The 11,611-nt window shown below is 43.1% G+C and overlaps 1 protein-coding gene across 3 annotated transcripts; it reads right to left on the bottom strand.

Annotated features, from left to right (window-relative positions):
- Nucleotides 1-6,888: 6,888 nt before the first annotated feature.
- Nucleotides 6,889-11,236, bottom strand: znf511 (zinc finger protein 511). 3 transcript variants are annotated; one of them, XM_052478566.1, is made up of 7 exons: nucleotides 10,744-11,236; nucleotides 10,133-10,206; nucleotides 8,079-8,280; nucleotides 7,831-7,964; nucleotides 7,541-7,680; nucleotides 7,399-7,451; nucleotides 6,889-7,059 (listed from the first exon to the last, which is right to left on the bottom strand). In XM_052478566.1, the coding sequence occupies exons 1-7, from the start codon at nucleotides 10,936-10,938 to the stop codon at nucleotides 7,051-7,053; spliced, it is 807 nt and encodes a 268-aa protein (XP_052334526.1). In that variant the 5' UTR covers nucleotides 10,939-11,236; the 3' UTR covers nucleotides 6,889-7,050. The 3 variants fall into 3 exon arrangements, with proteins under 3 accessions (XP_052334526.1, XP_052334522.1, XP_052334521.1); XM_052478562.1 differs by having other exon boundaries at nucleotides 7,399-7,680; nucleotides 7,831-7,958; XM_052478561.1 differs by having other exon boundaries at nucleotides 7,399-7,680.
- Between the last annotated feature and the right edge of the window lie 375 nt (nucleotides 11,237-11,611).

Raw genomic sequence — 11,611 nt, forward strand, 5'->3', positions numbered from 1 at the left:
ATCATGAGATACTCTACCTCAGGCGAGCAATAGCTCAAAACTTCCTTAGATATCGTGCACCAGCTGATTACAAAAATACAAAAATGTTCTATCCTGCCGGTACATCGTACAACCAGCCAGCTGTATGTTGATATTGTCATCGTTCAGCCACGAAAGTCCTGATTGGTGGAGTGCTGCAGAAATGGTTGTCCTTTCTGGAAGGTTATCCAATCTCCACAGAGGAGAGCTGTGTCAGACTGACCATTGGGTTCTTGGTCACCTTCCTGACTAAGGCCTTTCTCCCCCGACTGCTTATTTTGCCGGGCAGACAGCTCTAGGAAGAGTCTTGGTGGTTCCAAACTTCTTCCATTTTAAGAATAAATGGAGGCCACTGTGTTCTTGGGGACCTTCAATGCTGTAGAAATGTTTTAGTACCCTTCCCCAGATCTGTGCCTCGTCACAATCCTGTCTCGGAGCTCTACAGACAATTCCTTTGACCTCACTGCTTGTTTTCTTTCTCTGACATGCACTGTCAAATGTGGGACCTTTATATAGACAGGTGTGCGTCTTTCCAAATCATGTCTTATCAATATAATTTACCATAAGTGGACTCCAATCAAGTTGTAGAAACATCGAGGATGATCAATAGAAACAGTATGCACCTGAGCTCAATTTCGAGTCTCATAGCAAAGGGTCTGAATACGTATGTATGTAAATAAGATTTCTGTATTTTACAAACCTGTTTTTGTTTTGTCATTATGGGGTAGTGTGTGTGTAGATTGATCAGGGAAAAAGTACTTTTACCCATTTTAGAATAAGGCTGTAACGTAACATACTTTCCAAATGCACATCATTGTTAACAACCCCTTGCCATGGGGGACATGGTAGCAGGACATAATGCAAATATACAGACTGAAAGTGTGGAGAGAGCTCGTCCATCAGCATGACTAGTTTTTGTATCCGAATGTGTAATTCTACCTAATTCGTTTGCTAGTCTGCTGAGTTTACATGTAACATGGTATTTAGCTTGCTATCTGTCAGTCAATCACAGCTGGGTGAATTTCTTCCAAGTCCTGTGACGCTACGAGCTAGCTACTTTCTCACTTTGAATGCGGCCGGCAAACTACTTCTCGGCCGGCCGGCGGTGGAAGTGATATGTTGACACATGAGAATTATTAGAATATGGCAAATATTAGTCAATTCCTGCATTCTATCCATGCTGCCTGAGACACAGGTAGGTGGAAGGGCATACAGGCTGTCAACAATTTATTAAATGCGCAATTTGCCTAAATGGTGTGACGTAATTACACCCAGCTGTTTTTAATTGACACAAGATTGTTAATTAGACACGCACCAATTATCAAATCTGTTTTCTATGCAAACGTTCTAAATGTCGACAAAAACAATTACTGGACAAGTTAATGGAAACATAGCTACTGTTGCCCAGGGTCTTGTTTTCGAAACTACATCTGCAACATGCTGCTGCCGATATTTACTCATAAGTCAATGGTTGCTGATATTGCCACGCCATCATATGGGAGAATGGAAAAATTGGGCCAATGTAGGCCTAGTCTCCTGGCTTGCCTTTTTCAGCTAAACCTAGGGTGAGCTTCAACTTTATGAAGTTGAAGCTCATTTACAGCATTTCTATACAATGTAAAAACGAATAGTATTTGGATTACAAAAACAAGCTACATTTACTCCAACCATTACGTTGGCTGCTGTAGCTTCATTCAACTCAAGTCGATAGGGGACTTAACATTCTACAAACGTCATAAAGCAATTAGCTGCTACGCACTAGCTCTGCACTGTTTTGAGAGATAAGTTTTGCTCTTCATTGCAGCTGCATCCATGTACTCTCCATAGTCCTAAAGCCAGCCAGGCATACAGCCTTCCCACCTGCTCCGTCGAGTCCACATGGTCTTAAAACATACTCTCTACTACCGCTAAACAGCCTGCCCTTCAGCATGGTCCTAAAGCAAGCATCTAATAACACTAATCGCAGACCTGACAGCACTGTCAAACTTTTTAGAGTACCAGACGCACAGGGTAAATTGGAGATTCATGTGCTTAGACATTATGGATCACACCTGGTTCAGATCAGTCCTCTGAAAAGCTATTTACAGAACATAAATAACAGATTCATACTGATGAGTACAGAACATATACAATACATATATGTTTTGTGGAATTAACAGACTGTCTATGTTTAATACATTACATGTACAGTGTAGAATGGAGATAAGAAAAACATTGTAGATAATTAGCACATGCCCCCAAGTTTAGTCTCTATAGTAGAGGAACGCATTGTCACCTCTCAAACAGGGCCAACCACTAGGGCCAGCTCACAAGTATTGGCTTTTTAGACACGGTTCCTAATCAACACTAAAAGCTAAATCATTTTTTGGGAAAAAAAAAAAAGAATAAAAAAAAAAGAAAATTAAACATTGCATCGACACAGACCACAAACTGGCTACACAAAGCTTAAGTAGGCTACTGCAAAGGGAATCTGAGCACTGTTCACTAGAAGAGTCCAATGCTTCAGCCTATGTAAAGGTGCCTAATTGTATTTCTTTGCAGCATATACATCATTTCAGATTTTCTTCCGGCGCCGACAGAGATGGCCTCCTCGCTTCACGTTCCTAGGAAATTATGCATTTTTTTTTTTACGTGTTATTTCTTATATTGGTACCCCAGGTCATCTTAGGTTTCATCACATACAGTCGAGAAGAACTACTGAACATAAGAGCAGCGTCAACTCACCATCAGTACGACCAAGAATATGACTTTCGCGAAGCGGACTCTGTTCTGCCTTTCACCCAGGACAACGGAATGGATCCCAGCCGGCGACACCAAAAAACGACTTCGAAAAAGGGGAAAACGAAGCGGTCTTCTGGTCAGACTCCGGAGACGGGCACATCGTGCACCACTCCCTAGCATTCTCCTCGCAAATGTCCAGTCTCTTGACAACAAGGTTGATGAAATCCGAGCAAGGGTAGCATTCCAGAGGGACATCAGAGACTAACGTTCTTTGCTTCACGGAAACATGGCTCACTGGAGAGACGCTATCGGAGACGGTGCAGCCAGCTGGTTTCTCCACGCATCACGCCGACAGAAACAAACATCTTTCTGGTAAGAAGAAGGGCGGGGGCGTATGCTTTATGGTTAACGCGACGTGGTGTGGCCAAAACAACATACAGGAACTCAAGTCCTTCTGTTCACCTGATTTAGAATTCCTCACAATCAAATGTAGACCGCATTATCTACCAAGGGAATTCTCTTCGATTATAATCACAGCCGTATATATTCCCCCCCAAGCAGACACATCGATGGCTCTGAATGAACTTTATTTGACTCTTTGCAAACTGGAATCCATATATCCGGAGGCTGCATTCATTGTAGCTGGGGATTTTAACAAGGCTAATCTGAAAACAAGACTCTCTAAATTTTATCAGCATATCGATTGCGCAACCAGGGCGGGAAAAGCCTTGGATCATTGCTATTCCAACTTTCGCGTCGCATATAAGGCCCTGCCCCGCCCTCCTTTCGGAAAAGCTGACCACGACTCCATTTAGTTGATCCCTGCCTACAGACAGAAACTAAAACAAGAAGCTCCCGCGCTGTGGTCTGTTCAACGCTGGTCCGACCAATCTGATTCCACACTCAGAGACTGCTTCCATCACGTGGACTGGGATATGTTCTGTATTGCGTCAGACGACAACATTGACGAATACGCTGATTCGGTGTGCGAGTTCATTAGAACGTGCTTTGAAGATGTCATTCCCATAGAAACGATTAAAACATTCCCAAACCAGAAACCGTGGATTGATGGCAGCATTCGCGTGAAACTGAAAGCGCGAACCACTGCTTTTAATCAGGGCAAGGTGACAGGAAACATGACCGAATACAAACAGTGTAACTATTCCCTCCGCAAGGCAATCAAACAAGCTAAGCGTCAGTATAGAGACAAAGTAGAATCTCAATTCAACAGCTCAGACACAAGAGGTATGTGGCAGGGTCTACAGTCAATCACGGATTACAAAAAGAGAACCAGCACCGTCACGGACCAGGATGTCTTGCTCCCAGGCAGACTAAATAACTTTTTTGCCCGCTTTGAGGACAACACAGTGCCACTGACACTGCCCACAACTAAAACATGCGGACTCTCCTTCACTCTGCAGCCGACGTGAGGAAAACATTTAAGCGTGTCAACCCTCGCAAGGCTACAGGCCCAGACGGCATCCCCAGCCGCGCCCTCAGAGCATGCGCAGACCAGCTGGCTGGTGTGTTTACGGACATATTCAATCAAACCCTATCCCGGTCTGTTGTTCCCACATGCTTCAAGAGGGCCACCATTGTTCCTGTTCCCAAGAAAGCTAAGGTAACTGAGCTAAACGACTACCGCCCCGTAGCACTCACTTCCGTCATCATGAAGTGCTTTGAGAGACTAGTCAAGGACCATATCACCTCCACCCTACCTGACACCCTAGACCCACTCCAATTTGCTTACCGCCCAAATAGGTCCACAGACGATGTAATCTCAACCACACTGCACACTGCCCTAACCCACCTGGACAAGAGGAATACCTATGTGAGAATGCTGTTCATCGACTACAGCTCGGCATTCAACACCATAGTACCCTCCAAGCTCGTCATCAAGCTCGAGACCCTGGGTCTCGACCCCGCCCTGTGCAACTGGGTACAGGACTTCCTGACGGGCCGCCCCCAGGTGGTGAGAGTAGGCAACAACATCTCCACCCCGCTGATCCTCAACACTGGGGCCCCACAAGGGTGCATTCTGAGCCCTCTCCTGTACTCCCTGTTCACCCACGACTGCGTGGCCACGCACGCCTCCAACTCAATCATCAAGTTTGCGGACGACACAACAGTGGTAGGCTTGATTACCAACAACGATGAGACGGCCTACAGGGAGGAGGTGAGGGCCCTCGGAGTGTGGTGTCAGGAAAATAACCTCACACTCAACGTCAACAAAACTAAGGAGATGATTGTAGACTTCAGGAAACAGCAGATGGAACACCCCCCTATCCACATCGATGGAACAGTAGTGGAGAGGGTAGTAAGTTAAGTTCCTCGGCGTACACATCACAGACAAACTGAATTGGTCCACCCACACAGACAGCATCGTGAAGAAGGCGCAGTAGCGCCTCTTCAACCTCAGGAGGCTGAAGAAATTTGGTTATCACCAAAAGCACTCACAAACTTCTACAGATGCACAATCTAAAGCATCCTGTCGGGCTGTATCACCGCCTGGTACGGAAACTGCTCCGCCCACAACCGTAAGGCTCTCCAGAGGGTAGTGAGGTCTGCACAACGCATCACCGGGGGCAAACTACCTGCCCTCCAGGACACCTACACCACCCGATGTCACAGGAAGGCCATAAAGATCATCAAGGATAGCAACCACCCGAGCCACTGCCTGTTCACCCCGCTATCATCCAGAATGCGAGGTCAGTACAGGTGCATCAAAGCTGGGACCGAGAGACTGAAAAACAGCTTCTATCTCAAGGCCATCAGACTGTTAAACAGCCACCACTAACCGTGTGTTGGCTGCTGCCAACACACGGACTCAACTCCAGCCACTTTAATAATGGGAATTGATGTAAAATATATCACTAGCCACTTTAAACAATGCTACCTAATATAATGTTGCCTACATTATTCATCTCATATGTATACGTATATACTGTACTCTATATCATCTACTACATCCTTAAGTAATACATGTATCACTAGCCACTTTAACTATGCCACTTTGTTTACATACTCATCTCATATACTGCACTCAATACCATCTACTGTATCTTGCCTATGCCGCTCTGTACCATCACTCATTCATATATCTTTATGTACATATTCTTTATCCCCTTACACTTGTGTCTATAAGGTAGTAGTTTTGGAATTGTTAGCTATATTACTTGTTGGTTATTACTGCATTGTCGGAACTTGAAGCACAAGCATTTCGCCACACTCGCACTAACATCTGCTAACCATGTGTATGTGACAAATAAAATTTGATTTTAGAAGCATTGCCTCTATAGCTAACACCGGACACTCATTCATTCTTCATCGCCCAGTCTTCTAAACTCCCGACTCCATTTAATGCCATGATGTTCACATTTATTTTTTATTATACTTTTGTAATGCTTTTTGTGACTTGGATCATAGTTAGTCTAGGTTGCGTGATCCTCAAAATGTTACGTGGAAAATACAACTAATGGGACACAGAATTAAATGTATATCACACTCACACAAATGCGACCAGTTCTTTTTCATATTTGCATTTAATTTCTTTCACTTACAAATGTGAGTGAACTGCTGGCACTTTAGAGCCCACTGAATGTCCATCTTATGTTCGCTAACTTTAGCTTGAAGCAATTAGTGTTTACCTTTCCACAACACACAGCGTCGAAAAGGGATTTGTCCATGTGTTTACGTACAGCTGACAGTCGGCAAACCTGGCATCACAACAAACAGGAGGGGCAGACACGGGGTAGCTACGTCGAGTAATGATGTATTAATCTCCATGTCTGTTGACACAAACTCCGTACATGTCTGTGTGTTGCAGCTCGAGAATCGTGATGTTAGATTTACTCAGTGGATTAATTTTTTTATGAATTTTGTTTTTACAAAAAGGTACACATTTAAAGAAAAAAAATATATAATAATCTGACTGTATTCATTTCTGCGTACTTTTAACTTGGATCTCGTACCTGCATACATGGACAGAGAATTGCGTAGCTGGTATGCAAAATGCGTGTATGTTGGCAGGTCTGTAATCGCTTTTGCCTTTTCAATCTGGATTGGAATGATTTTAGTAGCTTATTTTAAATTGGTGTAGAGCTAGCTAGGGTGTTACCAGTGCTATAACATTTGACACATCACCTTGAGTTAAACAAACATGATTTATTGTATTATTTTTAAAACACACGCCAGACCAGACCGATGCAAGGCTCGCATCCTGTATGAGACTCATCACCTTTAAAGATTCTCTAAATCCTCCTGCCATGACCTCTGAACCCTTGGACAGAACCCTGGCCGAAACACACCGTCCTAGGAACCCTGGTGGAACAGAACACAGTCCACTAAACATACACAGTCTGTTCCTGAGAAGTGCACTACCGCGTCCCACGACAGCATTTGCGTAGATCCAGCTATACCCCTCCCATTGTCGTGGGACTTGGCTTCATTTTGCATAGTCTGCAATTATTATTATTATTTTTTTTAACTATGTAAAGGCATTGCAGTTCACCAGTCCCACTTGAAATATATTATTCTATATTCACGTATGCATTCAGGGTCATTGCACATCGACTGTAGGTCTAAGGGAAATACATTAGAATCATGTTGTGCACCATGTAAGAAATAGTGTGCCATTTGAGATTTGAAGTGAATACCGACCTGTAGGAATGTCTCTCTCTGTTGTGCTGTGGTCTCTGTTGGTTTGTGGTGGGCTGGATGGTGACAGAGAGGATTGGGGCAGTATCATGTTCTGTGGACAGCTCTACTGTGTTAATTGGGTTACTGGCAGGGTCCAGGATACCTGGTTCGAGAGAGTGATTTATCTCCATATATTCCTCTTCCTCTGGTTGGTCAGACAACACCTCACACACACCCTCAGGTTCACTCACACTCATGGACACCTCCATACTTGTGCCTTCCTGCAGCATATTATTCTTCGCTCTGTAAGAAAGAGGGGAATGTTTTATCCTCTACACACACATACTTCATTCACAGATTTTACCCAGTCCTGAATGCTGAGAGATGACTCATTCTGACATGTTTCCACCACCTGTTGGACACAGTGAGAACAACCCTTGAATTTGTGTTTACATTTTGATATTCTTGATCCTCTTCACCTTGTCGAACATGAAGTCAGAAGGGTACTTATGGATCTTGATCATATGGTCTTTCCTCTGTTCTCTGGTTCTGAACTTCGAACCACACCCCTCCACTAGACACTGGTACTTGGGGGAAAGAGAGTGAGAAACAGTGTGCATAGACTGGTCCAAGTCCAGGCCAGAGTGAGCAACATAGTGAGTGTGTGTGCACATGCGTTTGTGTGCATGTATGTTAGCTACCATGTCCTGCCTTTCAGCCAGAATGCTGAAGAGCGAGTCATGCCACTCCTGGATGTGGATGTCGAGCAGGCGAGCGGAGGGAAGCGACCTCTGGCAGGAAGAACACACGTGTCTGTGGAGTGTGTTATAGTGATGCTCATAGTCCTCCACAGTACTGAACACCTGGCTACAGCCAGATATATAACACCTGAACTCACACTGCCTGAGAGGGAAAAAGGAGGGGGGGTGAAATACAGAAAAGTCAACATGTGGGTTATTCTAATGACTTCAATTGACTTCAACGCCAAATCTGGTAACCTAACTAAAAACTGTCTGAAGTACTATGTCAGTGTTTCTCCAGATATCACATGATTCCCTCCACAATTTAACCTTGAAGTAATTTAAACTGCTGATCTGTATTCTGGACACCATGGCAGAAATAAAAATAAATAAAAAGTAGTTAAAGTCAAAATATTATTTTGGTTCCATGTTTTATTTATTTATTTTTTATTTTACCTTTATTTAACCAGGTAGGCAAATTGAGAACAAGTCCTCATTTACAATTGCGACCTGGCCAAGATAAAGCAAAGCATTTTGACAGACACAACGACAGAGTTACACATGGAGTAAAACAAACATACAGTCAATAATACAGTATAAACAAGTCTATATACAATGTGAGCAAATGAGGTGAGAAGGGAGGTAAAGGCAAAAAAGGCCATGGTGGCAAAGTAAATACAATATAGCAAGTAAAACACTGGAATGGTAGTTTTGCAATGGAAGAATGTGCAAAGTAGAAATAAAAATAATGGGGTGCAAGGGAGCAAAATAAATTAATTAATTAATTAAATACAGTTGGGAAAGAGGTAGTTGTTTGGGCTAAATTATAGGTGGGCTATGTACAGGTGCAGTAATCTGTGAGCTGCTCTGACAGTTGGTGCTTAAAGCTAGTGAGGGAGATAAGTGTTTCCAGTTTCAGAGATTTTTTGTAGTTCGTTCCAGTCATTGGCAGCAGAGAACTGGAAGGAGAGGCGGCCAAAGAAAGAATTGGTTTTGGGGGTGACTAGAGAGATATACCTGCTGGAGCGTGTGCTACAGGTGGGAGATGCTATGGTGACCAGCGAGCTGAGATAAGGGGGGAACTTTACCTAACAGGGTCTTGTAGATGACATGGAGCCAGTGGGTTTGGCGACGAGTATGAAGCGAGGGCCAGCCAACGAGAGCATACAGGTCGCAATGGTGGGTAGTATACGTTTTGGTGACAAAACACTGTGATAGACTGCATCCAATTTGTTGAGTAGGGTATTGGAGACTATTTTGTAAATGACATCGCCAAAGTCGAGGATTGATAGGATGGTCAGTTTTACAAGGGTATGTTTGGCAGCATGAGTGAAGGATGCTTTGTTGTGAAATAGGAAGCCAATTCTAGATTTAACTTTGGATCGGAGATGTTTGATATGGGTCTGGAAGGAGAGTTTACAGTCTAACCAGACACCTAAGTATTTGTAGTTGTCCACGTATTATAAGTCAGAGCCGTCCAGAGTAGTGATGTTGGACAGGCGGGTAGGTGCAGGTAGCGATCGGTTGAAGAGCATGCATTTAGTTTTAGTTGTATTTAAGAGCAATTGGAGGCCACGGAAGGAGTGTGAGAAGGCAGAAACTGAAGATCAGCTCTCTATCAATTAGGCCTAATGCCATTTAGCAGAAACTAGACACTGACAATACATGTATGTTTTGTGCCAGGAAGACAAGACTGAGGAAGCCATCATATCTTGAATGTGACTTGTCTTAGCATCTTGAATTTGTGAATGTAACTGCATGTACCCAGAACACTGTGTTAAAGCTGTTACTTCGACCGTGCCTCTGGACTTTCTTAAAACTTTTTTTTAACTGACTCAAGTCTATCACCTGACTAAGTAAACTTATCTGAAAATACTGCTCTCTAACGGTCATCAGCTATTTGTAACATTATGCCACATACATCATTCTTTCCCATGCCCCACTGTATTACCATGTGAATGGGTTATACTGTAAAAATCTGTTGTTGATCACCATGGTGATGATAATATTGTTACCTGGCTGTAGGTGAGTCATAAGCTGGGCAGGTAGAGAGGTTCTGGAGGTACAGGTGTCTATGTATGTCCCCATCCTAACACACACACACACAGTCAGTATTTTCAGTTACACAGCTGTAGCTTCTCTGCATGCGACTATAACACTGCTTGTGGTGGCAATGATAGTGTATTACCACTGTAAAAAAATATTTGTTTTAGTTATTATAAAAATACATTTTATTACCCCGAACAGCCCATCTTATATAGCATATAATACAATTACTATGGTCACATAAGACAGATTGTTATTTTAGAGTTTAGCCAGGCTAAAGTTAGCCAGCTAGCCACCTAACTAGAATCTGAACATATCATACGTTTAGCAAATACTTAAAATATTGAACGTTTTGAAAATTCGTAACATAATAGGAATTTGTTACATATACGAAATGAGTGATGGGCATCCACGAATACAATACTACGTTAAATGGACAGAATAATATGAAACGCTCTTAAGACCTGTTTGCATTTCCTTATCTTTGGTCATCAAAATGCTAAAGAGAACATTGGTGAATAACACAGAGTCTACATTCAGTTTTTCAGCAGTTATAAATTTACAGCAGCAGCTGGATTACCTCAAACAACTCGTGGTCCTTGTTGAGCAGTATTTGTTGTGGAATGAACGTTGACTTCGCCTCCCCGTCCTGTGATCTGGACGAACTGAAGAAACTCCCCAGTCTAAAACCCGCCTGCAATTTAGGAATTGCGTCGATTCGTAAATCAACCAAATCACTCGCTGTCAAAAGCTGTATCAATTCAGGCTGCAGCATTGTAGCTAGTTTGCGAAAGAGGATTTTATGTCACTACCAAGTTCTCGGACATTACGAACTGATAAAGACAAAAGTGGGTTGTTTTGAACGTCATGGCAGTGTAATGCCAAGGCACAGTTGCCGCGTTCAAAACAACTGGGAACTCGTAAAATAGGAATTAAAATAAAAAGAAAGAGGCCCAGGTTGGAATTCTGAGTTGGATGACCGTACAAAATTATTTTTCCCAGACAGTTGTTTTTCCCGAGATCCCAGTTGTTTTGAACGCACTGAAGTCGGAGCTTCACGAGTACCTCGTTCCCATTTGTTTTGAACGCGGATAGTGCCTCCGCGTCACAACGGCCATGACGTTCAAAACGTGCGACAGTTCAACCGTTACCTACTTAGTCTACAACAAACGTTCGTCGTTATCAGTTAGACATTGACATAAGATATATTTAAAGGTCCGTGTACTTTTTGGCCAATTAGTATTTCATATTAGACATGATACAAAACGATCGTTCTTTGTTTATTTGATTTGAATCTGAAGTCAGCTTTAGTGTTGAAGACCTGACCCGTCCGGTCTCTCCTGGACTGCATCACCTTAGGTGACATTCCCGAGGAAAAGTGCCTCACAGTTCAACAGCCAAGTTGGCAATGCTATTAAGCTATGATTTACAACGTTTATTTGTCCAAA

The sequence above is a fragment of the Oncorhynchus keta genome, chromosome 2, assembly GCF_023373465.1.
Source record: "Oncorhynchus keta strain PuntledgeMale-10-30-2019 chromosome 2, Oket_V2, whole genome shotgun sequence".
NCBI classification, from domain to species: domain Eukaryota; kingdom Metazoa; phylum Chordata; class Actinopteri; order Salmoniformes; family Salmonidae; genus Oncorhynchus; species Oncorhynchus keta.

Excerpts from the sequence above, each read along its gene's own strand:
- znf511 (XM_052478561.1), bottom strand. The coding sequence starts at position 10,938 with ATGCTGCAGCCTGAATTGATACAGCTTTTGACAGCGAGTGATTTGGTT. Across the intron at positions 7,965-8,078 it reads TGGCTGAAAGGCAGGACATG|TACCAGTGTCTAGTGGAGGG; the intron begins GTAGCTAACATA and ends CTTTCCCCCAAG. Across the intron at positions 7,681-7,830 it reads AGGATCAAGAATATCAAAAT|AGCGAAGAATAATATGCTGC; the intron begins GTAAACACAAAT and ends TCTTTCTTACAG.